This window comes from Dendropsophus ebraccatus, chromosome 8, assembly GCF_027789765.1.
Source record: "Dendropsophus ebraccatus isolate aDenEbr1 chromosome 8, aDenEbr1.pat, whole genome shotgun sequence".
In the NCBI taxonomy this organism is placed as follows: Eukaryota; Metazoa; Chordata; class Amphibia; order Anura; family Hylidae; genus Dendropsophus; species Dendropsophus ebraccatus.
Window position 1 is genome coordinate 98688984 of NC_091461.1, and position 27063 is coordinate 98716046.

At 48.6% G+C, this 27063-nt stretch overlaps 1 protein-coding gene across 1 annotated transcript in view; it reads left to right on the forward strand.

The window, feature by feature from the left end:
* The window catches only part of MAST2 (microtubule associated serine/threonine kinase 2), a 69327-nt gene that overhangs the window by 13670 nt on the left and 28594 nt on the right, over positions 1 to 27063 (forward strand). The window contains exons 4-5 of the mRNA XM_069981178.1: positions 11042 to 11073; positions 17725 to 17919. Coding sequence (XP_069837279.1) covers positions 11042 to 11073; positions 17725 to 17919 — 227 coding nt within the window. The remainder of the gene's footprint in view (positions 1 to 11041; positions 11074 to 17724; positions 17920 to 27063) is intronic.

The following is a 27063-nucleotide window of genomic DNA, read 5'->3' on the forward strand; positions in this document are numbered from 1 at the left end:
AAACTGCTCCGATTTACTTGTTTGTTTTTACCTCAACTGTGTAGGAATGCAGTCCTATGTAAGAGTGCAGTGCCGAGTACAGATAATGTAACAGATGTTACCTGCAGTCCTATGTAGGAGCACTGTGCTGAGTACAGATAATGTAGCAGATATTACCTGCAGTCCTATGTCACATCACAGATGCTGAAGCGATACTTCTGAGTACAGATAATGTAGTGATGTCACCTGCAGTCCTATGTAATAAATGGACCATGGATCATGGTTGTTTTCCTTACAATCTGTGTGTACATGGCTGCAGGTTTTTCTCATTGTTCGCCTGTGGTTTCTGCTCCTGTGGCTTCAGGGTTAATAGTTTGTATCCCGCTGGTGTTGGTCATGTTGTACCTTGTCTCAGTCATTAATAATTCATTGCCTCCGGAGCAGCGTTCGCTCTCATTGTCTGCTGTCAGCTGATGACTGCAGGGAGGGAGCTCAGCAATGTGCAGTGCCTGCTCCTTTAACTCCAGCGCTGGGCTATGTAAATCAGCTGCTCTTCCTGATGTGATGTCACTTGTCTACAGCAGATGGGAGCGGGCGTCAAGCGAGGTGCTGCCGCGCTCCGTCACCATTGCAGCCTTGTTGTGATGTGGGATCTGTGGCTCCTTGTTGCGGTGCAGTAACAGGTTGGGGATGAGATGACGCTGAGGAGTGAGCGGCGCTCTGGTGACTATCGCTGACTCCTGTGCTACATGGTGCCCTCCTCTGTGGGACAGGCTGCCAGCCACTGTTGGGCCATGGGGCAACTCTGAGAAGTTTGGGGACTGTCAGTCAGGAAAGATCTGAAACGGCACAGAACCGTGAGCAAGACACCAAAGCCAGCGCCGGGATGGATGACACCAGCATCCTGCGCCGGAGGGGGCTGCAGGTAGGTGCTGCACCCCATGAATCCTGTATGTTTCTGGAGGTGATGACGGTTGTGATGATGATGAAGGTCCTTAGTGCTGATGGATTCCATCCTGTATGAGAGTCTCACCTGTGTGTGTCAGGGTTCTGGAGCCTTTTGCAGTGTTCATTGTGTCCTGGTGAGGGAGTCCATCATGTGTAAGGGTCAGTGGTGTCTGGGGCTCTATAATAAATCTGTATGTAGGTGATGTGCGGGCTGTATAATAATAGATCTGCATGTTGGTGATGTGCGGGCTCCATAATAGATCTGTATGTAGGTGATGTGCTGGGCTCTATAATCTGTATGTAGGTGATGTGCGGGGCTCTATAATCTGTATGTAGGTGATGTGTGGGGCTGTATTGTATTATAGATCTGAATGTAGGTGATGTGCGGGCTGTATAATAGATCTGTATGTGGGGGCTGTATAATAGATCTGAATGTAGGTGATGTGCGGGCTGTATAATAGATCTGAATGTAGGTGATGTGCGGGCTGTATAATAGATCTGTATGTAGGTGATATGTGGGGGTTGTATAATAGATCTGTATGTAGGTGATGTGTGGGCTGTATTATAGATCTGAATGTAGGTGATGTGCGGGCTGTATAATAGATCTGTATGTAGATGATATGTGGGGGCTGTATAATAGATCTGTATGTAGGTGATGTGTGGAGCTCTATGATAATTGATCTGTGTGTAGGTGATTTGCAGGGCTCTATAATAGATCTGTATGTAGGTGATGTGTGGCTCCATAATAGATCTGTATGTAGGTGATGTGTGGCTCCATAATAGATCTGTATGTAGGTGATGTGTGGCTCCATAATAGATCTGTATGTAGGTGATGTGTGGCTCCATAATAGATCTGAATGTAGGTGATGTGCGGGCTCTAATAGATCTGTATGTAGGTGATGTGTAGGGCTCCATAATAGATTTGTATGTAGGTGATGTGCGGGCTGTATAATAATAGATCTGTATGTAGGTGATGTGTAGGGCTCTATAATAATGGAGCTGTATGTAGGTGATGTGTGGGGCTCTATAATAATGGAGCTGTATGTAGGTGATGTGTGGGGCTCTATAATAATGGAGCTGTATTTAGGTGATGTGTGGGGCTCTATAATAATGGAGCTGTATGTAGGTGATGTGTGGGGCTCTATAATAATGGAGCTGTATGTAGGTGATGTGTGGGGCTCTATAATAATGGAGCTGTATGTAGGTGATGTGTGGGGCTCTATAATAATGGATCTGTATGTAGGTGATGTGCGGGCTCTAATAGATCTGTATGTAGGTGATGTGTAGGGCTCCATAATAGATTTGTATGTAGGTGATGTGCGGGCTGTATAATAATAGATCTGTATGTAGGTGATGTGTAGGGCTCTATAATAATGGAGCTGTATGTAGGTGATGTGTAGGGCTCTATAATAATGAAGCTGTATGTAGGTGATGTGCGGGGCTTCATAATATGGATCTATATGTAGGGGACATGTTGGTCTCTTTAATAGGGCTGTTTATGTAAGTGTGTGGGGCTCTGTAATACGGATGTGCATGTGAGTGACTGTATTAGGAATAGTTGGCTTCTGAATCTTGTGACCAATAACATGATTCCATGTGGTGGCACCGGCAGCCCTTGGAAAACCTGTGACCTTCTTTGAACAGCAGGAAGCGACCTTCGCCAATCAGGTGTAAGCATGGTGCCCTGAATCGCTGTGCCCGGAGGTTAGTTTGCCGTGGCATGTAGTGTGTACCAGGACTAGAGAAGCCACAAGATCGCACAGTGGCCGTCATGTGTGGCAGATTCAAGAAGCAAGCGTCAGGTGGTACACTTGGTATCTGAGCAGTGATGTACCGTGGTGGACCTGCTAAACCAGCAGTACATTTCCCACAGTTACTACTGGCCATACCTCATATTGACTGTGATTTAATAGCCCTAGACTGATAAGTGCTCCCTTGGCCACCCTCATCGCCTCACATGGGAAAAAGAGAGACCCAGGATATGTGGCAGGTGGTCGCTTGGGGGAATCTTTACCGATGGCTGTGTCCTCGTGGTGTAAACGGCATGTAGCCATATAACTTGGGTGCATATTGGGGATTTAGCAGGCTGGAGGTGGCGATGTAAGGGTGTGGGGAGCGATATTCTATTTCTCCATCGTACTACAGTTCTTGAATGGTAAACGCCATAGAGACCTGTCAGCTGATCATCTGCACCCATATCTTCAGGAGGTCTCCCCGCGCTTTCACCTCTTAACAACCCTCCTTAGTAGTAATAGTTGTTGTCTACAGTCCCAGTTGCTGTTATTGGGGAGGGGATTTTCTCTCTACACCTAAGGAGGATTTGCCGCTTCAGCTCCATGTTCTGGTGACATTGCAGTAACTTCTAGCGACACGTGAACTGGATCAATCTGCTCCATGTGGCATTAATGTGAGCGCCGCGTGTTTCCTGCGGCCACCCTGCCCCTATAAAGCCTTTCACAATAGTTCATTCTGCAATGAGACAAAAGCGCGTCGATGAGGCCCCAGGCTTTATTTGGCGGCTGCAGCCGTCACTGGAAATGTTCCCAGAGACTTGCTGGGCTTTTCTCTTTACAGTTTCCAGAACGTTTCATCTCTTGTCACGTTATTGGGGGGTGACTGTTGAATTATTGGGGGGTGAAGGGGGCGTCTTGGACCCTACAAGAGAGACCCCCCATATGTATATAGACTGCCTGGAGCCTCATTCTTTGTCAGACTGCTGTATCTGGGAGAGCTGGATGGAGTCTAGAACATCAGCGGTACAAGAGTGGAGGAAGCTTCGCTGTATGTTGTGACGTTTCCCGGTTATTCCTGGGTGGTGGGCGGTTTCCATCCTCGTCTGATACTTATTTATCTGCATCTTGTTATGTGCATTGCACTGGCTGTTCTCTGACTAAACTGAGGGCGTTGTGTGAAAATCTGTCACTAGGAAGAGAAGATGTGAGAATAGATAGGAGAAGCGCACCACCGCCACTGCTCCACCTGCGCACCGCCTGCCATGTTACACCCCCCTGTGTGTGGGCTCTACCTCTGACCATCTAGGTCATCTTAACCTTTATGTAAATGCGAGTAGTATATCTCAAAGCTGCAGAGGACGTCTGTGCAGATCCATAATGACCCCCAATATGGCGGCACTCCACTGCCCACTCATGACAGTGCTCCGCACGAGTTTTCATCATTTCTTTTATAAGTTGTTAAAAGTTTTAGAGGAAGTACCAATGTTACACACAGGCTGCAGGAGGCCACATCCCATACCAGAATGCCCCGCCCATGCTGAACTGGTAACAAAGTGCATATTTTGCTTGTACACTAGAGATGAGTGAACCTTAAAGGGGAAGTCCGGGCAAAATAATTTTAAGATATATTATTGCCCAACAAAAGTTATGCAATGCTGTAGTAAGTGCAGGGAAAATGCACTATAGCTATGTTTCCAATAATAAGTGTCTATTAGTAATTTTCATAACTTTTGTTTGGCAATAACATCTTAAAATTATTTTGCCCGGACTTGCCCCTTTAAGCACACTTGGATTCATCTGAATCTTAGCATGTGCCATTTGATTATCGATGTTGTTGGATGCAGCCCTAGCCACAGGCTGTATCCATGTTTTCCAGACGACCTTAGGGCCGCATCGGTTATTAAAATGCTGCACACTCAGGTTCGCTTATCTCTAGAATGCATGTGTTAAAACCAGGACTGAGTCTGCAAAAATTTACCAACTTGGGCTTCACCTTTTTCAAAAATTTTAAAATCTCTTCCTGAATGCTGGATGATTATATATGAGCAGCAGTGTAATAGGAAGATATCCTGTGTAATATAGAGAAGGAGGAGAAGACCTAAGTAGGCTACGTTCACACAGAGCAAAAGGAGCGGATTACGCAAGGAAATATTTCAGCCTGAAATCAACTGACGCTGAATTCCGAGCAGAATATAAGCAGAATGCAAGCAGAATCCCTGCGTATTCTGCTAGGAAAGTGTTCAGCTCGTAATCAGCTCTTGACAAATTCAGCGCGGAATACTCGAGGAATCCGCGCTGAATCCGCATGCATTCAGCGCTGAAATTCAGCGAGTATTTGGTGAGTAAACTAGACTATACCAGAACATATACTAGAATCCTCCTCCCCCCCCTTTTCCCCATTTCCGCGCTGATTCAGCGAGTAATTTCCGCTTGTATTACGCTTGTATTCCGCGCTGAATCCGCGCTGAAACAGAAAATCAGAGCCCCATTGATTTGTATAGGCTTCCGCTAGCGGAAGAATGAACATGTTCATTCTTCTGGCGGAAAGCGGATTAGTTCAGTGCGGAAATTCCACTGTGTGAACTGCAGAGCAGAATTTCCATTCAACACAATGGAAATTAGCTCTGCACCTATTTTAACGGCTGAAATTTCAGCGCTGATTCAGCGCAGAAATTCAGCTGCTTTTGCTCAGTGGGAACGAGCCCTAGCAGTAACCACTGTCCTCAGTGTGGTGGATTCTCTCTGGGAGAAGATTGTGTGTGTACGCTATGGCTGCAGCAGGCTGTGTGTGTGCGTGTGCACATGCTGTGGCTGCAGCAGGCTGTGTGTGTTTGTGTGTGCGTGCGCTGTGGCTGCAGCAGGCTCTGTGTGTGCGCTCACATGCTGTGGCTGCAGCAAGCTTTGTGTGTGTGTGTGTGTGTGTGTGTATGTATGCTATGGCTGCAGTAGGCTTTGTGTTATAGAGAGAGAGGTAGAAATTAAAGGGGTGTTCTGGGGAGTAGGGGGTGGTGGGATCATAATGAAGTTCTATTTACCCATCCCTGTGCCCTCACAGTGCAGAGACTGGCTGAGCGGGTAGTTCCTATAGAGCTGCCATGACTCAGGAGTTCGCACGCTGTCAGAGCTGATAAATGCGGGCCTATTGCAGACCCCTATATCACTGTCTAAACTCTCTCTCACTATGGTTGACCTCTATATGACAGGGATCTGGCAGTGTTTCTTTGTGTATGGTGAATAGTTGGTTAGAAAATAGATTTTTAGCAGGAAAAGACCCCCTGCTCCATTTGAGTCTTGTTTGAGTTCTTCAGGACATGGTGACTGGAGACTGGCTGCATCCACTGCGCATGTGCACACTCCAGGATCATGGAGGACATTAGGAAGAAGCTGCTGAGCTACTGTGATAAATAACTACCCTGTCTGGCCATTTATGAAGGAGCAGGAGTCGGAATTGAGAGTTTAAGTTGGTCCCTGATAAAATTCATGACTCAGTTTAAGCTGGAGATGCGGTTTATGGTGCATTTACACAGAGATTCATCTGACAGATTTTGGAAGCCAAAGCCAGGAATGGATTTGGAAAGAGGAGATATCTCAATCTTTCCTTTATGACCTGTTCCCTGTTATGACCTGGTCCCATAGTCTGTTCCTGGCTTTGGGTTAGAAAAAATCTGTCAGATAAATCTATCTGTGTAAACTCACCATTACAGCCCTGGTTAAAAGATACCCCTCCAAGTGTAATAGAAAGTTACCGTTCCACATAGATCTGTCTATTTTGTGCCTTTATCTCTGTATACTGCTGGCTGCCTGGCCCTTTAGCGCTCTATACATCTGACTGCCCGGGCCCTTTAGCTCTCTGTTATACTGCTGACTGCCCTGGCCCTTTAGCTCTCTGTTATACTGCTGACTGCCCTGGCCCTTTAGCTCTCTGTTATACTGCTGACTGCCCTGGCCCTTTAGCTCTCTGTTATACTGCTGACTGCCCTGGCCCTTTAGCTCTCTGTTATACTGCTGACTGCCCTGGCCCTTTAGCTCTCTGTTATACTGCTGACTGCCCTGGCCCTTTAGCTCTCTGTTAACTGCTGACTGCCCTGGCCCTTTAGCTCTCTGTTAACTGCTGACTGCCCGGGCCCTTTAGCTCTCTGTTATACTGCTGACTGCCCTGGCCCTTTAGCTCTCTGTTATACTGCTGACTGCCCTGGCCCTTTAGCTCTCTGTTATACTGCTGACTGCCCTGGCCCTTTAGCTCTCTGTATACTGCTGACTGCCCTGGCCCTTTAGCTCTGTTATACTGCTGACTGCCCTGGCCCTTTAGCTCTCTGTTTGCCTTTTGACCTTTTATATACCATTACACTTTAGGCTACATTCACACGTCCGTTGTCCTGTCCGCAATTGTGGACAGGACGCAGGACAAATGTTTTTTAATTGTCCCGTTCACGTTTGTACGTGTGTACGGAGCCGCGATCCGTGCCGCAAAGAAATAGGACCTGAGGATCACTATGCTAATGTGCAGCACATAGCATTACAGCTTGTAGTACGGTCAGCTCTACTGCGTCTAAATGTAGCTTAATAAGAGAAATTTCCTTAAAAAACTGAGTTTTCCGCTGGTGCATTTCACAGATGCTGAGTCCTGCAGGGTGTCTCCTCCGTCCTCTGAGACCCCCATAATACAGAGAGGCTACTGCTGCCCTAGTATATTGCATTCTGCCCTTTGAGGCCCCTGGCGGTCTGTCTTGTGTCTGAGAATAATAGGATTAGCTGTTCTTGTGACCCTGATTATGAGTCTCCCCGAATGGGGGGGTTACTTGCATTATGGTCTCATTGTACAGCTGTACTGACAGGTACAGTGTAAGACAGAGGGTCAGCCTCTCCCCAGCCTGACATGGCTGATAACAGAGAGCAATAGTTTGTAGTCACCTGTCCTATAGTCACCTCTCCCCAGCCTGACATGGCTGATACCAGAGAGCAACAGTTTGTAGTCGTCTCTCCCCTGGCTGATAACATAGAGCAGTAGCTTGCAGTAGGATGGGGTTGCTTTGTGTGTGTGTTCCTGCACTTGTTTGCCCCTGGGTCTGGCTCTTCTGTGGCCCCCTCATTCGCAGGTCCCTGTGTTCTGGAGCTGATTCTAGAACAATCCTCCATTGATGATCAGCTGATGTGTGCGCCTGGTACCGGCGTCTGCAGCGTCACCTCTCAGCTGCTCCCCGATGTCCCCGCAGTCAGCGGCTGAACCCTCTCGGCTTGGCTCACATTAGGAGAAGTCATTCTTCTCTCCCAGTTACTGCTCTCTGGTGTCAGACGTCTCACTTGTCGTCACAGTAGAAACTTTCATCCAGGCACAGGAGGTTTTGGTTTGTCACTGGTAGCAAAGTATTTACTGCTGCAGTACAGTGTTGGTTCGCTACAGGTGGGGCAATATCTGACGCTGTGTAGTAGTGGTAGGTTGATTAGAACCCAGCATCAACATTGATCACCTGCTGAGGCCCAAGAACAAAAAGTTTTGAGAAGCCCTGATCTACACTTATAGACTTAGGGCCCTATTCCACAGGACGATTATCGTTCGCATAATCGTTAACAATAAAAGATCCAAATGACCGCTATTGCAAAAGACCTGAAATTGTTCACCCATTTACATGGAACGATAATCATTACTTATGATCATCCTTGCGGTCGTCTTGTCGTCGCTATTGCGTTCGTCACTACTGCGAACATCCGAACTATGTCTTATTCGATAACGATAAAAATAGGTCCAGGTCTTATTAAACAATCAACGATTTCTCGTTCAGTTGTTAATCGTTAACTGCTATTCAACCGAACAATTATCGTTTAGATTCGAGCGACTTAACTTTAATCTAAACGATAATTGTCCCGTAGATAATTGTCCCGTAGAATAAGGCCCTTACAGAAATGATCCTCACGGAGGATTGTCTACACCTAGTCCGGTTATTCATCTCCCTGGTGAGCGGTAGGTACCCATCCTGCAGATCCTCAGGGTGACGCTGGTGCCACTTGTGCCCTTTCTCGCCCTCTGAATCCGGTGTCTACGCTGTGGGGTGATCAGCGGCAGATGACGTCTCTGTAGTAATTGGCTTTTTTTTTTTTTTTTGCGCACCATCTGTTGTAAGGAGACAGAATTAATAGCTGCGCCTTAAGGCAAGTCACATTACAGATGGCGCCATATTTGTGCCAGCGTTGTGGACTGGTTTCCCAATGCCTGGGGTGGCCACTGCCGATCCTCCCTGTGGTGTTTCTGCGCTAGAAAGCAGAGAGTGAATGAAAGTTCAGCTGTACTTCAAGGAATGACAGCTCTGCAGCACATCACAGCAACTCTACCAGAACTTTCCACAGAGCTGCATATATCTGCCTTCCAGCACAGAGAGCTGAAATGTCACCCTAGTAATGACCCACAACTGCCCCCTGTACCTAACCTGGCTTAGATACATGGTTCAACTCTGCTTGGATGCACCATGGACAGCTTGTAGCAAACTGTAGCTTTAGAGATGAAATCCTTCTGCACAGCTTTTCTGGGGACTTGAATTCTGTGAATTTAATCAAGAAAAGTTGAGGTGGTGGAGGCTGGAGTGTGCCTCTATGGGTTGGTGGTTGAGGCTGCAGTGTGGCTCTGGCGGCGAAGTGGCGGAGGCTATGGTGTGGCTCTGGGGAACAGTTGGCGGAGGCTATGGTGTGGCTCTGGGGGACAGTTGGCGGAGGCTATGGTGTGGCTCTGGGGGACAGTTGGCGGAGGCTATGGTGTGGCTCTGGGGGACAGTTGGCGGAGGCTATGGTGTGGCTCTGGGGGACAGTTGGCGGAGGCTATGGTGTGGCTCTGGGGGACAGTTGGCGGAGGCTATGGTGTGGCTCTGGGGGACAGTTGGCGGAGGCTATGGTGTGGCTCTGGGGAACAGTTGGCGGAGGCTATGGTGTGGCTCTGGGGGACAGTTGGCGGAGGCTATGGTGTGGCTCTGGGGGACAGTTGGCGGAGGCTATGGTGTGGCTCTGGGGGACAGTTGGCGGAGGCTATGGTGTGGCTCTGGGGGACAGTTGGCGGAGGCTATGGTGTGGCTCTGGGGGACAGTTGGCGGAGGCTATGGTGTGGCTCTGGGGGACAGTTGGCGGAGGCTATGGTGTGGCTCTGGGGGACAGTTGGCGGAGGCTATGGTGTGGCTCTGGGGGACAGTTGGCGGAGGCTATGGTGTGGCTCTGGGGGACAGTTGGCGGAGGCTATGGTGTGGCTCTGGGGGACAGTTGGCGGAGGCTATGGTGTGGCTCTGGGGGACAGTTGGCGGAGGCTATGGTGTGGCTCTGGGGGACAGTTGGCGGAGGCTATGGTGTGGCTCTGGGGGACAGTTGGCGGAGGCTATGGTGTGGCTCTGGGGGACAGTTGGCGGAGGCTATGGTGTGGCTCTGGGGGACAGTTGGCGGAGGCTATGGTGTGGCTCTGGGGGACAGTTGGCGGAGGCTATGGTGTGGCTCTGGGGGACAGTTGGCGGAGGCTATGGTGTGGCTCTGGGGGACAGTTGGCGGAGGCTATGGTGTGGCTCTGGGGGACAGTTGGCGGAGGCTATGGTGTGGCTCTGGGGGACAGTTGGCGGAGGCTATGGTGTGGCTCTGGGGGACAGTTGGCGGAGGCTATGGTGTGGCTCTGGGGGACAGTTGGCGGAGGCTATGGTGTGGCTCTGGGGGACAGTTGGCGGAGGCTATGGTGTGGCTCTGGGGGACAGTTGGCGGAGGCTATGGTGTGGCTCTGGGGGACAGTTGGCGGAGGCTATGGTGTGGCTCTGGGGGACAGTTGGCGGAGGCTATGGTGTGGCTCTGGGGGACAGTTGGCGGAGGCTATGGTGTGGCTCTGGGGGACAGTTGGCGGAGGCTGCGGCGTGGCGCTGGGGGAGAGGTGGCGGAGGCTGCGGCGTGGCGCTGGGGGAGAGGTGGCGGAGGCTGGGACGTGGCGCTGGGGGAGAGGTGGTGGCGCTGGGGGAGAGGTGGCGGAGGCTGCGGTGTGGCTTTGGGGGAGAGGTGGCGGAGGCTGGGGCGTGGCGCTGGGGGAGAGGTGGCGGAGGCTGGGGCGTGGCGCTGGGGGAGAGGTGGCGGAGGCTGGGGCGTGGCGCTGGGGGAGAGGTGGCGGAGGCTGGGGTGTGGCGCTGGGGTGTGGCTGTTGTGCTAATTTTTCTCTAAGTGTTCTGTTCTGCTCACATGGAGCCTTATGGTGTTACTGCTCCTTGTTCCTGTCATAGTTGTGAGTGTTTTCCCCTCAGTAGCGCTCCCCCCTGGTCTGAGGCACTTAAGTGCTATACATCCAGCAGCCCCTCAGGATAATGATAGCGCCTCCCTCTGTTCTGATTTTGCTTTCTGTCAATGAACTGACACAATTTTCTTTCTTTCTATTTCAGAAGGAGCTGAGTCTCCCCAGAAGAGGAAGCTTGTAAGTACAACACTACGGCTTATGTGTGCCCTCTGTCTGTTCTTAGTCGGTTTAACATGTAGTATGTGTATAAGGGCCTGTTCACACTGTGCAGCTTCACCACTTTATATCCATATACCAGTTGCTACCAGAGAGTCATTGAAAGATGTATGTACGCCGTGACACCACCAGCAGAATAGTGAGTGCAGCTCTGGAGTATAATACAGGATGTAACTCAGGATCAGTACAGGATATGTAATATATGTACACAGTGAGCCCACCAGCAGAATAGTGAGTACAGCTCTGGAGTATAATACAGGATCACAATTGCATTGCAGCATATCTGGTGTTTGTGACCTGTGTGACTGTAGTGAGGCGCTCCAGGACTCTGGGGGTCACATTCTCTGCCCCATGGGGTGGTTGGGAGATTATCTTCAGTCACTGGTCACGTTCCTTCTGTCACATTGTCTCCTCCGTTACATGATAATCTGTAGGAAGTATTTAATGTTGTGGTGGACACTGCGACTCTTGGCGTTGACGCTGCTCTGGCTTTCAGGATGTAGTGCGGTGCAGTAATGAACGCTTGTGTGGTAGTCATGGCCGCTGACTCCTTGGGTCACACAAGGCTGAGGAGGAAATTAGCCGGATTAATGAGAACAAATGGTTTGTTTCTGGCTGTAATACGGAGCAGGTGAGAGACTCTGAGCCGCTAAGACGCTTACCGGCTGTGGGAGCAGAGGTCGCCGCTGACAGCCCGCAGGATGCTCGCATTTTGGACGGGCTGCTACAAGCCTCTGGGGAGCTACATGGCGCTGAGGGGTCCCTGGAGGTGTCAGAGTAGTGAGGCCGCAGCCCCCGGGGATTCAGTAAGTAGCTACTGGCTGTAATGCTGGAGCCGTGTGCTGAAAGGGGAGGGGTCTGGATCAGACTGTGTTCATACACTGCAGACGTGACCAGAAAGTGTCTCGAGTAACAGACTCTGTGTGGGGTCATTTCTTGCCTTGATAAAAATGTATCACCATGGGGGGGGGGGGTGGGATTTTCATCTCTGCTTCTCAGCTAGCAAAGTTAGACTTGTAGGGCTCATAGATTTAAATACTTTTGCATATAAATTCATTTAGGAAACTTGTCTCCTTCTGATATTCTGCTCTTTTCCTTCTATTGTTGACTGTGTGTGTATTTATCTAACCTTAGCGGACTCACTAAAGATGCAGTTAGGGACCATTTTTCATGGATCACAAAGTAAAAATAGTGGACTGTGAAGGAAGCCCTAGTGGTGTCACTGACTCGCCAGGTTCTGATGCTCCTAGCCCACTTAGTTGCAGTGCTGTGTATGAGGCCCAGCCCTGAGCACGGGTGCACTGTGATGTCCTGTGCAGAGAGCCTGTAAGAAAGCGTTGGGACAGTGTAGGCAGCTATTGTCATCTGGAAGGGGTCATGGGGGCAACTTTTGAAGAGGTGCATCAAAGTATATGGCAGGGGTCCGCATCTGGCAGACCGCGGTCCACACTTGGATCGTGGTAGCGGTTGTCTTCACTCCTGAGACCTGAATAAGAAAGCAGACTCCTCAGACAGTGCTTCGTGAAGGTCCCCATACACTTTAGACTTTTAATGGCCATCCATCTAAGGTATGTGGGGCTGTTTATAAATACCACTGACAGATGATATTGGCCGTGATTGGAAAATTACAGCTGACCCTTTTCCCTTTTGTTCTCGGAGATATGAGAGATGATGCATCGAGAGTGCTCCCGCTCTGGCTTACCTTTCCCCTTCCCATAGAGAGCACTGTGTTCCTGTGGATGGGCAGTGGTCAGGAGAGATAGATAACTGACAGCTGTCACTTATTGAAAGTGTATGGGGGCCTTAAAGGGGTTGTCCGGGAAAAATTGATTCTCAAGCATGTTGCCAGGGCTTCAGAGGACATGTCAGTAATGTTTACTTACCTGTCCCATCCCCCTGCCGCTGCCGTGCTGCCTGCTTTGCAGAGCTTTCAGTGTTTTTGTAAAATACAATGACATCCCGCTGCTCAGCACAGACTCTATGCTGAGCGTCCATTTTTGGTGGGAGAGGAAAGTCAGTGTTTTTTTTATCAAAATACAGATGGATTTGCAGATTGCGCGATCCAACAGCGGCAGGGGAATGAGACAGGTAAGTATACATTACTGACATGTCCCCTTCAGCCCTGACAACTTTTTCCCAAAGAGTCGGGGAGAAGGTGGCCGCACGTAACAACATGCACCTGGCTCCAGCGTAGGGGTCCACTGTCTTCTGCTTCGTTTCCCGATTCCCCTGGCCGCCTCCTGATCTGAGCAGGGACCCAGGTTGTGGCATGTACGGCTCGCTCAGCCAGTCTGTGGCCAAGGCTTGACCCCGCTACAGCCGATTGACTGGCTGAGCAGGGCTGACACGTCAAGACCCAAGTCCCTCTTGCCTCTCCCCATGCCTCTTCGGTGCTGGCTTGCCGCTGCAGGCCCTGCTCTGGTGTCTTACCCAGCCCTTGCTTCGGTTTTCCCCGCATGTCATAGCCATCCTGTACCCCCTTCCCTGGTGTCTTGCCCAGCTTTGCACATTCTTTTTGTGGGGTTTGGTACAGCCATGATGATTCCCCCCCCCCCCCCCCGCCCCCCGCTGGTTACTTGTTAGGCTGGGTTCACACTGCATATTTGCAATCCATTTCTTCAACTGTTTTATGCAAAAAATGGATTTGTGTGCTTCTGTTTTTCCATTCCATTTCCATTTCTCCATCAAATTTTTGGTACGCTAAAAGAAAACCGCATGGGATGCACACAAATGCATCTGTTTTTTCAATTAAAATTAAAAAAGGCATTGTGAAAATGCAGTGTAAACCCAGCCTGACTGGATAATACTATTTTCTGGGATTATACAGTGTGTTGCCAAGTGTACACAGTATGTCACATGTTGTTTCTGATCTGAGTATTCACTATACAGGATAGTATTGATTATCATTGATTTCTCATTGTACACATTGTGTTACCAATTATTACTATTTGTCAGGAGTATACAGCAGGTTACCAGTTATCACTGATCTCTAGGAGTATACGGTATAATTGGTGGTATACGGTCCATGAATGCAGGACATGGTGAGAGTGCGCAGGGAGAAGATTCCAGAACTCATTCTGGACTCGTTGGACTGCTGGTTTTCTGTGTACAGTGCCTCCTAGTGGTTAACTTCTGATTGCCTACCACACACGGCCCTACTGTCCTATACCCCTCCAGTCATTGTGCAGTCGTCCAATGGGGCCCCGTTCTTCTCTCTGGGGGCCCTATAAACGCGCATGTAGGTCACAGTATAATCCTTAAAATCAAAATATTATGTTCTACTATATCCTGTTCTGCACCTCTTATGGGGCTGAGCGGTAGTGGGAATGCCTGGCACATTTACTGTACTTTATTACTGTCCAGGCATGCAGGGAGTTGTAGTTTTGCAATAAATGGAAAGGCACAAGTTTTAGAGCACTAACTAAATAAACAAAATAAAAAAAAGAGAGAGGGGGCCCGGCGCCTCGTGTAATACTGACTAATAAACAGTATAAGATGGAGGATAAAGGGCTGCTCACCTTTGTGCCCCTTGGGCTTTATGCGTGTCTCCCCTCACACTCCGTGGGGGTACTATGGTAAAAGGTCCTGTAGAGGATCCGAGGTTTCCAGTGGCTAGGATGTTGGCTGCTAAAGCTGATAATACCCAAGACGGGATACTCCCAAGAAAATGGGGCCCGTAAGGACAAGTAGAGGTAAATGTAATAAAAATTGCAGGTATATTTGGTATCAGCGCTGCCCAAAAGATATCCAAAGATTGCCAAATGGAGTAAAATAAATTATTTATTTTTAAAGGCGCAACTATTGACGCGTTTCGGAACCTATTAGGTTTCCTTTCTCAAAATAAGGCACCTTATTTTGAGAAAGGAAACCTAATAGTTTCCGAAAAGCGTCAATAGTTGTGCTTTTAAAAATAAATCATTTATTTTACTCCATTTAGCAATCTTTGGATATCTTTTGGGCAGCGCTGATACCAAAGAGAGCACTACCAAAGAGAGCACTAACTAGTTAGAGATCAGCTGGTGTGTGGCCATTAACTGGTGAAGCAGATCAGTCGACCTTTCCGTATGTACAGAGAAGTCTGTCTTCACGTACAGGTAGACTCTCTTCAGTACAGCCCATTGCTCCAGTGTTTTCCATACTGCTGTACCTCACTCTGCCTGCAGGTGTCACTGGTGTAGTTCTCTTCCAGGTCAGTATACATGCTTCCAGCGTGTAGCAGCGTCTAATGTTGTTCACATTGCTTCTCCTCTTGGTACTATGCTGCAGGTACCACCAGACGTGGTACATGAAGCAATATGGTTTGATCAAATTATATACTAACTTCTGATGTTGGTTATTAATGTAGCTGATAGGCTTTCGTATCAACCATGGGTGCGATGTGCAGCCATTTCTGTCCTTCAGGCTTGTGCATATCAGATAATACTGCATGCCTTAAGTGCACTCCATAATGTACATTCATACATGGCAGATTCCATTGCAGAAATTTATTAAGGGGTGACCAGGGACACTAAATGCTCAAGATTTTGGGGGCTGCACATGGGTCTGGAGTCCAACTGAGGCAGGGGAGTTATTAAAGTGGAATATTGTAATGGAAGTTCTGTTGATCCTATGCCCTCAGGACACTGATCTTCTCCTGGAGTGAACGGACGCTTCCAGACACCCTCCTCTGGTTAATGTCTCGTCCTTGTGCAGGCAGCCATATCCAGTCACCTGAGTAAAGAGCTGATGACCCAGCACAGGCTGCTTAGCCAATAGCATATGGTAACCTGAGGAACGTCCACTGTGGCTGTCAGGAACAAGAACAATCCCAGTGCGTGTGGTCATCAGAATAGATCAGAATAGATCACCGCAAAGGTCATTTCTGCTCCCCGAGGACCTGGATCAGGGACTCCAGCTCAGCTGCATTGTCTCTAGGAGTCTAAGGTAGACTGAAACCTCTTGTATCAGAAGCTGCTTCTCCATGCTGTACACTGTGTTTTGGCTGTTCAGCGTTGGGTACTCTTCTGTTCAGCGCTGGCTGTTCAGCGTTGGGTACTCTTCTGTTCAGCGTTGGGTACTCTTCTGTTCAGCGTTGGGTACTCTTCTGTTCCGCGTTGGGTACACTTCTGTTCAGCGCTGGCTGTTCAGCGTTGGGTACTCTTCTGTTCAGCGTTGGGTACTCTTCTGTTCAGCGTTGGGTACTCTTCTGTTCAGCGTTGGGTACTCTTCTGTTCAGCGTTGGGTACACTTCTGTTCAGCGCTGGCTGTGCAGTGTTGGGCACACTTCTGTTCAGCGATGGGTACACTTCTGTTCAGCGCTGGCTGTGCAGCGTTGGGTACACTTCTGTTCAGCGCTGGCTGTGCAGCGTTGGGTACACTTCTGTTCAGCGCTGATTGTGCAGCGTTGGGTACACTTCTGTTCAGCGCTGATTGTGCAGTGTTGGGCACGCTTCTGTTCAGCGTTGGGCACGCTTCTGTTCGGCGTTGGGCATACTTCTGTTCAGCGCTGGCTGTGCATTGTGGGATATACTTAGTGGTCAGTGTTGGCTGTGCAGTTTCAGGTACGCTCTGGGTTCAGCTTTGGCTGTGCAGTGTCTGATACACTCTGGGTTCAGTGTTGGCTGTGCCGTGACTGGCACACATCAGACTGGAGGAGCCATGGTTACTGAGTGGAGTGAGGGTATTGATCTGGTTTAGCGGGTTGGCAGTGCAGATCGTAACTTGCCCACTTTCTGCCTCCTGATCATGAATCACCCGGTGCAGACTTAATCCGCTGGGTTTGAGCCATGGAGAGGAATGTCCGCACTGTGTGAGAGGAACAGCTGCACTCACAATGTTTGGGCCCCCAGCATTGTGCCTGCTCCCCTCCTCCACCCACACGTCTCTTCTGGCCTCTGATTTGCTGAAGTGTTTGCTGTTGCTACTGTGATATCCGAGGCCGAGGTGAGGGCTGTGCTGGGTGTCTGTGATCTGCTGTCACCCATATCAGGCGTGCTCGGCTATTTATATGACTGCAGAGAGTCTCAGGTGGACCATGGGGGTGGCAGTGACACCCACACAAGGATCTCAGCCTTTGAGGAAGACCATGGTCCCAGGGGAATTCTGTGCTCACAGCACCACAGTCTACTGACTTCGGATTTTAAGACTTTCGTCTTTAAAGTTTTCCCTGTAAGATCGCACCATGATGAAACGCAGAAGAGAGCGTCTGGGAGCGCCGAATCTACGACTCCAGTAAGCTTGCCTCTGTGCAGGTGGTGGGTTCTGTGACCCGGGGTGGGGGGGGGGGGGGGGGAGGCACTTGGCTACTGGGGTCCAGGTATCATCTATCTTTGATAGTGTTTCTCAACTTGTGGCTCCTCAGCTGTGGGCAGCTGCATGGTCAGCTGCAGGATGTCTAGTAATGATGGGAGTTGTCACATTGCAACTAATAGTAGTAGATGTGGTTGTGGGCGATATAGATAGATATATTCTGTTGCTGTGCTCCCACATGTTGCAGTGTAGCATTTGCCCAGAGGGTTCAGGAATCCTCGCATTAAGCGTCTTCTTTACTGCCGGAGATATTTGGATTCCCCCCCCCAAGCTGACCTCTGTGCCCTCATCTTCTAATGTCGCCTTTTTGTGGTGTCCTGTCAGAATATTCTGCCCGCTGCACAACCATGGCCGAGGAGGTGACCCCCACATTGTGTCCTCATCATCTGCACCAAACCTCCAGCTTCTGAAGGTGCCGTACAGTGCGGATTGTGCGCTGGATGCTGCGCCATTTTTCACCTGTTCTCCGCTGCAGAGTAACCCCGGCAGCCCGTGTTACAGCAGTCCGCTACAATGGAGGTAAGGAGGCGAGTGACATTGATCGTGTGGTTGTATAACACCGCATGCTCTGCTGTGTATGGAAGCTTTTAGGGGCATTCAGAAATCCGGTCATAGTGGTGTTGCTGTGTCCTATACATGGAATGCTCTGGTGGGGGGGGGCATGCTGCCAATCCACAACCTCTGACATAAGGGGAAATACAAGAACACCTTAAACCCCTCCCCCAGTAGATCCCAGCCCCTGCTTGTCCAGGATCCAGTGTAGATCCCAGCCCCTCCTTGTCCAGGGCTCCCTTTGTAGATCCCAGCCCCTCCTTGTCCAGGGCTCCCTTTGTAGATCCCAGCCCCTCCTTGTCCAGGGCTCCCTTTTGTAGATAGATCCCAGCCCCTGTTTGTCCAGGATCCACCGTAGATCCCAGCCCCTCCTTGTCCAGGGCTCCCTTTGTAGATCCCAGCCCCTCCTTGTCCAGGGCTCTCTTTTGTAGATAGATCCCAGCCCCTGTTTGTCCAGGATCCACCGTAGATCCCAGCCCCTCCTTGTCCAGGGCTCTCTTTGTAGATCCCAGCCCCTCCTTGTCCAGGGCTCCCTTTTGTAGATAGATCCCAGCCCCTATTTGTCCAGGATCCACCGTAGATCCCAGCCCCTCCTTGTCCAGGATCCACCGTAGATCCCAGCCCCTCCTTGTCCAGGATCCACCGTAGATCCCAGCCCCTCCTTGTCCAGGATCCACCGTAGATCCCAGACCCTCCTTGTCCAGGATCCACCGTAGATCCCAGACCCTCCTTGTCCAGGATCCACCGTAGATCCCAGACCCTCCTTGTCCAGGATCCACCGTAGATCCCAGACCCTCCTTGTCCAGGATCCACCGTAGATCCCAGACCCTCCTTGTCCAGGATCCACCGTAGATCCCAGACCCTCCTTGTCCAGGATCCACCGTAGATCCCAGACCCTCCTTGTCCAGGATCCACCGTAGATCCCAGACCCTCCTTGTCCAGGATCCACCGTAGATCCCAGACCCTCCTTGTCCAGGATCCACCGTAGATCCCAGACCCTCCTTGTCCAGGATACACCGTAGATCCCAGACCCTCCTTGTCCAGGATCCACCGTAGATCTGTGTGTGAGCTTTTCTCTCTCTCTCTCTCCCCCTCCCTCTCCCTTCTGAGATGGCTGATGTAAACAAGTCCCTGGCAGACTTTATCTGCAACTTTGCAATGCTCGGAGGGTTATTTTGAGGTCAAGTTGCTGATGAACTTACTGATCATCCCTCCTGGCATTACAGAGTTGCAGATAGGGACTTAAATCAGCCGTCTCTGAAAGGGGGGAAGGGGAGATGGAGAGAAAAGCTCACACAGATTTCAGCACAAAGCAGCAGCTCAAAACTGAGGGAAGGAAACTGAATAGCTAATAAGTATGGAAGGAATTTTTAGTCTTACCATGGGCAGCAACATATGAAAAGTTAGGTTTGAGTGGAAAAGCCCTTAAACTAAATGCTAAAACAGCAAAGCAATCCTTTCAGCGTGGTCTCTACACTGATACATTGTAACAAATAGCCGGGACAAGAGGGAAACATGCTGCTGTACTGTACTGACCACCCTGTGCATGTATAATCTGTAGAGGAGTCTGTTTATACAGGATACTGACCGCCCTGTGCATGTATAATCTGTAGAGGAGCCTGTATATACAGGATACTGACCGCCCTGTGGTTGTACAATCTGTAGTCAGTGTATATATACAGGATACTGACCACCCTGTGCATGTATAATCTGTAGAGGAGTCAGCGCATATACACTCACCGGCCACTTTATTAGGTACACCATGCTAGTAACGGGTTGGACCCCCTTTTGCCTTCAGAACTGCCTCAATTCTTCCTGGCATAGATACAACAAGGTGCTGGAAGCATTCCTCAGAGATTTTGGTCCATATTGACATGATGGCATCACACAGTTGCCGCAGATTTGTCGGCTGCACATCCATGATGCGAATCTCCCGTTCCACCACATCCCAAAGATGCTCTATTGGATTGAGATCTGGTGACTGTGGAGGACATTTGAGTAAAGTGAACTCATTGTCATGTTCAAGCAGAAATCGAGACTCATCAGACCAGGCAACATTTTTCCAATCTTCTACTGTCCAATTTCGATGAGCTTGTGCAAATTGTAGCCTCAGTTTCCTGTTCTTAGCTGAAAGGAGTGGCACCCGGTGTGGTCTTCTGCTGCTGTAGCCCATCTGCCTCAAAGTTCGACGTACTGTGCGTTCAGAGAGGCTCTTCTGCCTACCTTGGTTGTAACGGTTGGCTATTTGAGTCACTGTTGCCTTTCTATCAGCTCGAACCAGTCTGCCCATTCTCCTCTGACCTCTGGCATCAACAAGGCATTTCCGCCCACAGAACTGCCGCTCACTGGATGTTTTTTCTTTTTCGGACCATTCTCTGTAAACCCTAGAGATGGTTGTGCGTGAAAATCCCAGTAGATCAGCAGTTTCTGAAATACTCAGACCAGCCCTTCTGGCACCAACAACCATGCCACGTTCAAAGGCACTCAAATCACCTTTCTTCCCCATACTGATGCTCGGTTTGAACTGCAGGAGATTGTCTTGACCCATGTCTACATGCCTAAATGCACTGAGTTGCCGCCATGTGATTGGCTGATTAGAAATTAAGTGGTAACGTGCAGTTGGACAGGTGTACCTAATAAAGTGGCCGGTGAGTGTATATCCAGGATACTGACCGCGCTGTGGATGTATTATCTGTAGAGGAGTCTGTATATATACAGGATACTGACCACGCTGTCAATGTATATATACAGGATACTGACCACGCTGTCGATATATAATCTGTAGAGGAGTCTGTGTGTGTATATATACAGGATACTGACCGTGCTGTGGATGTATAATCTGTAGAGGAGTCTGTGTGTATATATACAGCATACTGATCGCGATGGGGATGTATAATCTGTAGAGATCTGACCTGTAATTGATCCAGTCCACATGCCGCACTGCTGTAACCTCTATGGCAGGAGCGTGGTACCAGGTGCATATGTCTATCATGATTTGTTTCTTGTCTTTCCCTTACCATACATTTTGTAATCTCTCTCCCCCTCCACTTTTACTATATTATCTATAATACATGGCATCTTTATGTATTAAGGAAGGTTTACAAAATTTTTATATATATATATATATATATATATATATATATAATATATAAAAATATATATATATAATATATAAAAATATATTATAATAATTTTATTAAAAAAAACACACAGTGGTGCCTTGGATTACGAGCATAATTCGTTCCAGGACCGTGCTTGTAATCCAAATCCTTTGTTTTTTTTAATCAAGTTTTTATTGAACATAATAAAATACAACACAGTACAGAGCATGTCAGTATAAAGGTGAAAGGTCACATAGGACCTTGTAAGAACATATATCCATACATAATGCTCTCAAGAAAAAAACATTTTTTTTGTTTTCAAAAATTTTGTGCTGAAGACTGCTAAAAAGACCTGTTGCACAGAGCAAATGAGGCACTGTGCTAAAATAACTTGTTGACAGTAAAACCATAATATAAAGGTAGAATAAAAACAAAGGAGAGATGGTACTAACTAGCACTGTAAATTGTTAAAAGGTAGTATGTACTACCTTTTAACAAATCCACTGGGCTCTGGGGTCTACTGTCCTGTGGAGTGGAGGGGGAGGGGAGAGAGAGGGGGCAGCCACACTACAAGTGCCACCAGCCCCGTCCTAAGCGCCGTGGATGGGGCTGCTGGCACTTGTGATAGGGGTAGTTTGGGGGTCTTTAGGCGGTGGGGGTGTTCACTTGGGGGCTGCTGGCACGGGGGCAGCTGCACCACAAGTGCCAGCAGCCCCATCCTATGTGCCGTGGATGGGGCTGCTGGCACTTGTGATAGTTATTCTTACTATGGAATTTCTCCATACACCGCGCCCCTGCTGGACGCTTCATAGGAATTACACCCAGCCCTGCTCTGGTTCGGTTCGTGACGTCACTGGTTTTTAGAAAAATTGAAGTCTGCCTGATCTACTAAATTGAGGGAAATAGCACTTTATGTGCATCTCCCATAATTAGTGTATATTAGAAATTTGTCTAACTTTCCATAAGTAACAACATATCAAAAAATACTTTTGGCCGGACTTCTCCTTTAAGTGTTGTAACTTGTGAAAAAGAAGCCGGAAAAGCTATGGGACACATTGCTTTTTTTGCTATATACATTTATTGAATAAATCATTGTTTTATACATAAAATATCATTTGTGTGCCTTCACATGTACAGGATCCACAGCGGAACTTGCAGCTTCAGCTGCGATCCGGTATGTGTGAAGACAAAACTGACTGACTGCCACCATCAGTTTTGTAGTAAATGTGTTTGAAAAATTTATGACTGTATCCAGCGCCTTCAGCTTTGTGTGGAGCAGAGCTGCCCATGGTGCTGAACACAGAGCTCAATCTAGTTGTTATGAACTACACAAGAGATGCGGCAATCAATTTCTTAGACCATTCTAGTCGTCTTTCGTATGGTACATGACCACCTTTCCATTGGAAAAACTGACCCTTGATCCAATATGGCTGCTTTCACAATGCAATGTATGGACATAGCCCAAAAGGTAGGCCCCCCTCACCCATTATTTGCTGGGATATTCAGATGTCATTTTGCCCTGTCGTTTCGGAAATTAAAAGGAATGTCCTATGATTTTTTAACTCGCCCCTGTGGTTACAGGGCTAGTTCTGTGTGCTGGGGGTCTCACTTGATGCCTCGGGGGATTACCCAGCTTCCCTGGATGTAAATATGGGGTTAGGGCCTTAATACACTGGCCAATTATAATCAAGGAACATTGCTAGAAACACTCATTCAGCTGATAAAGGGTACTATTACACGGGCCGATGGGGGCCTGATAAAAACTGTAAACCAGCGCCGCTCTGCTAGATAAGCTCTCGTTTACTGGGCCCGATACACGGCACGACAGTCGTTTAACAAGGGCTGCATGGACATTGTTACTGATGCTGTTGCTTAAACTCTATACATTACCTGTCCATGCTGCAGGGCTCCTCTTGCGCTCTGCTTTTGCCCCGGGTCCCGCGCTCTGCTATTACACGTAGCGATGCGCCATCCGTGCCCAACCATTATAGGTCCAAACCTATATCAACAATCCATCGGCTGATCGTTGTGTTTATTACACAGATCAATAATCGGCCGGATTTGGCTGATTATTATTCTGTGTAATAGTACCCAGAGATCAGCAGGAAAACGTCCGCCCGTCTGCTGATCACATCCTTGCTTTCTTCTGTTGATGGCCCCATATTGGGCCGTCTAAGGGGACCTTTAGGGTGCCTTCACACCTACCGTATCGCAGTAGAAAATCCGCTGCAGATCCACAGCAGATTTAACTAACTAAATGAATGAACACAGCATTAAATACGCACTGTCAAATCCGCTGCGGATCCGCAGCAGATTTGTAAGTGCGGATTTAGTGCTGTGTTCATTCATTTAGTTAAATCTGCTGCGGATCCGCAGCGGATTTTCTACTGCGATACGGTAGGTGTGAAGGCACCCTTAGTGTGCTGGGGGTCTCACTGAGTGATGCCCCCGGGAATTCCCTAGTTTTCTTGGATACTGATCTTGGGGTAGAGTTATCCTCTGTGCCCTTAGCATACGCCAAGGAAAACGCCCTTTTCATGGTGTACGGCTCACTCGCCTTATGGGCGGGAAGGGTGTGTAATTTATTATGACTTATGACTGAAATCATGGCAGAAACCTACACCTGCTCCAAAGCAGGTATAGATTTGTGCGACAGGGCCGGGTCTTTACTACCTAGCGGGTTTAATGGGGACGAGGTCTTGATAAATGTCCCCCCTAGTGTTCAGCAATTTCTTAATTATAACCATAAGGGGCGCGACTTCTTCTTGAGGATTATCAGAGCTCTGCTGGCGGCTCGTACATCGGCTTAGACCGAAATATAATCTGAGATGAAAGTCTCTGCAGAACGTCTCACACTTGGGGAGGGGAAGCTACAGGATTGGCGTCTGCAGAAGGTCTCTCCCCTCAGTCTGCACATGGCAGTGAGGGGAGGAACTTTTGCAGGAGGAACTTTAATTTCCCTTTCTGTGATTTCTATGGTCTCCTAGCGGTCATCTTTATTGTTCTGGATGATTTATTCTGGAGACTTTGTATGTAAATGAGATGTTATCTCGGGGCCATGCGGCACAGGACACGAATATCTGTGCAGCGTATGATGGATCTGCATGACTTCTCTCAGTACTTGGCTTGTTTTAACTCTGAATGTACATGGAAACTGTCAACAAGCTGCTGACTGACTTTATCACGGGTTGTTACAGACTGGATCAGTCAGGAGGTCCCTCAGTTCAGACACATTACACCAACCCCCTTTGCACCATGTGATGCTCTTAGTGCTCTGGGTAGCTACATTAGGTCATTGTCACTGGCTTCTCTGTTGCTCTGGGCCATGTTTTGTGGGTGTCGGGGGTGCACTGTCTTTTTTTTTTTTTTTGTCCCCTTTTGGATTGACGTCTGAATGTCAGGGGGTCAGTGTCTTTGGGGGTACACGGTCTTCTCTCTGGGTTTGGAGGTGCACTGCCTTGTGTCTGGGGGTGCTACAGCTTCTCTCAGGGGGTGCACTGTCTTCTCTGTGGCTTTGTGGGTCCTACAGCTTCTCTCTGGGGGTGCCCTAGCTTCCTTGTGCTGTTTCTTGGATGTAATAAAACCTCTTGCTGGATGTGAATTGGGACGTGTCAGATCTGGGCTCTAATTACCGTGTCACACTGTCACATCGGGAGACGCCCTCTTGCACGGCCCCGGAGATTAACCCTCTCTTGGATCGCAGGATACGTCACTTCACCCTCTCAAGATGTGGCTCCTTAGGAAATCGATCCAGAGAGGAGGAGGCAGCATCACAATTCATGCTGCCTCCTCGTGTGTTCAGCCCCAGGGGACTCCAGCGCTCCGGGGGCACTCCTGAGCGTTATGTAGGCAGTGCTCAGCCGGCCATGAGGACTCGCTGGGATCATGTCTGACTCTTCTTGGACTGTTCTGTCCAATTTCTCTCTTCTGGAGACTGAGATGCTGAGGCGATCCAAGAGGTAGAGTCTCGTCTCTTAGATGAGCGCTGCTCTGTACTTAGTTCTTGTACTTCTGCTATCCTCAGGTGCAGGCATCTGGGATTGTCTTGTTCTGTTTATTTGTGGAGATGTGAGTTGCTGGTGCCGCCCCGCCAGGTGTGCTCTGCTGGTGGCGATGTCTTTCACCTTTTGCTGAGGTAAGCTGGCCGTCTGCCCAGAGCTGACAGATAATCTGCGCTGCGGGGTGAATGAGCTCGGAGTAGTGATCTTGGGTGGCGGGCCGGTTGTTTTCTTGCAGCGGAGACTCGTTCTCCAGATGGCTTGTTATGTGCAGTAAGTCCTGAGTGCCAGTAATGGCTGCATATTTTACATCCTGCTCAGAGGATGGTAAACAGCATGTAGGGTTACACTGACCCTGAAGCACCCGCTGACCCAACACTGCTGCATCACAGTATACTCCAATGTGTAGAGAGATACAAGCTGGGGCAGAGACAGGCTTGTTTCTTACAGGGTCCTGGTGCACTCATGTCCAGGTAGAATAGTGGTGACAGGGCGGCTTGTTTCTTACAGGTTTCTGGTGCAACCGTGTCTTGCTGTAATAGTTGTGACAGGCTTGTTACTTTCTGTGTCCTCGTTCAAACCTGTCTGCATATTATAATGGTGCTGCAGCCATGTCCTATAATATTCATGGTGCAGCCGTGTCTGAATATAATAATCATGGTGCAGCCAAGACTGTGTATAATATTCATGGTGCAGCCATGTCTGTATATAATATTCATGGTGCAGCCATGTCTGTGTATAATATTCATGGTGCAGCCGTGTCTGTGTATTATAATCATGGTGCAGCTGTGTCTGTGTATAATATTCATGGTGCAGCCATGTCTGTGTATAATATTCATGGTGCAGCTGTGTCTGTGTATTATAATCATGGTGCAGCCGTGTCCGGGTATAATAATCATGGTGCAGCCGTGTCCTTGTATAATAATCACGGTGCAGCCATGTCCGGGTATAATAATCATGGTGCAGCCGTGTCCTTGTATAATAATCACGGTGCAGCCATGTCCGGGTATAATAATCATGGTGCAGCCGTGTCCTTGTATAATAGTCATGGTGCAGCCGTGTCTGTGTATAATAATCATGGTGCAGCCGTGTCTGTGTATAATAATCGTGGTGTAGCCGCGTCCTTGTATAATAATCACTGTGCAGCCATGTCCGGGTATAATAATCATGGTGTAGCCGTGTCTGGGTATAATAATCATGGTGTAGCTGTGTCTGGGTATAATATTCATGGTGCATCCATGTCTGAGTATAATAATCATGGTGTAGCCATGTCTATGTATAATATTCATGGTGCAGCAGTGTCTATGTATAATATTCATGGTGCAGCAGTGTCTATGTATAATATTCATGGTGCAGCCAAGTCTGGGTATAATATTCATGGTGCAGCCAAGTCTGGGTATAATATTCATTGTGCAGCAGTGTCTATGTATAATATTCATGGTGCAGCAGTGTCTATGTATAATATTCATGGTGCAGCAGTGTCTATGTATAATATTCATGGTGCAGCCAAGTCTGGGTATAATATTCATGGCGCAGCAGTGTCCAAGTGTAATAATTGTGCTGAAGCCGTGTCCAGGTGTAATAACCGCGGTGTAGCCGTGTCCAGGTGTAATAACTGTGGTGCAGCTGTGTCCGGGTATTATAATCATGGTGCAATGTGTCGTTGAGCACTTGAATGGACTCCACAGGTGACACACAAAGATTCAGGGGATGGGTCTGGATGTAGCATGACCCATACTGTAAGTGTCCTGTACATGGATGGGGAAGCCTTCTAATGGAAGGGGAACTTTGGTCTCTGAACCCCCCCATGAGATGAGGGACACCTTCTGCGTGCCGCACCTCAGTTGTGTCTTACCCTTGGTAGAATTTATTGTGTCCTGTTAGAATGGGAAGAACGTCTGCATCAGATGAGCACTGAAATAGATGTTGGTGCTTAAGTGTATGACCAGCCCCAGGAGCTTACAGTCTAATCTCCCTATCATATACAGTGTACGACTAACCGTCTAATCTCC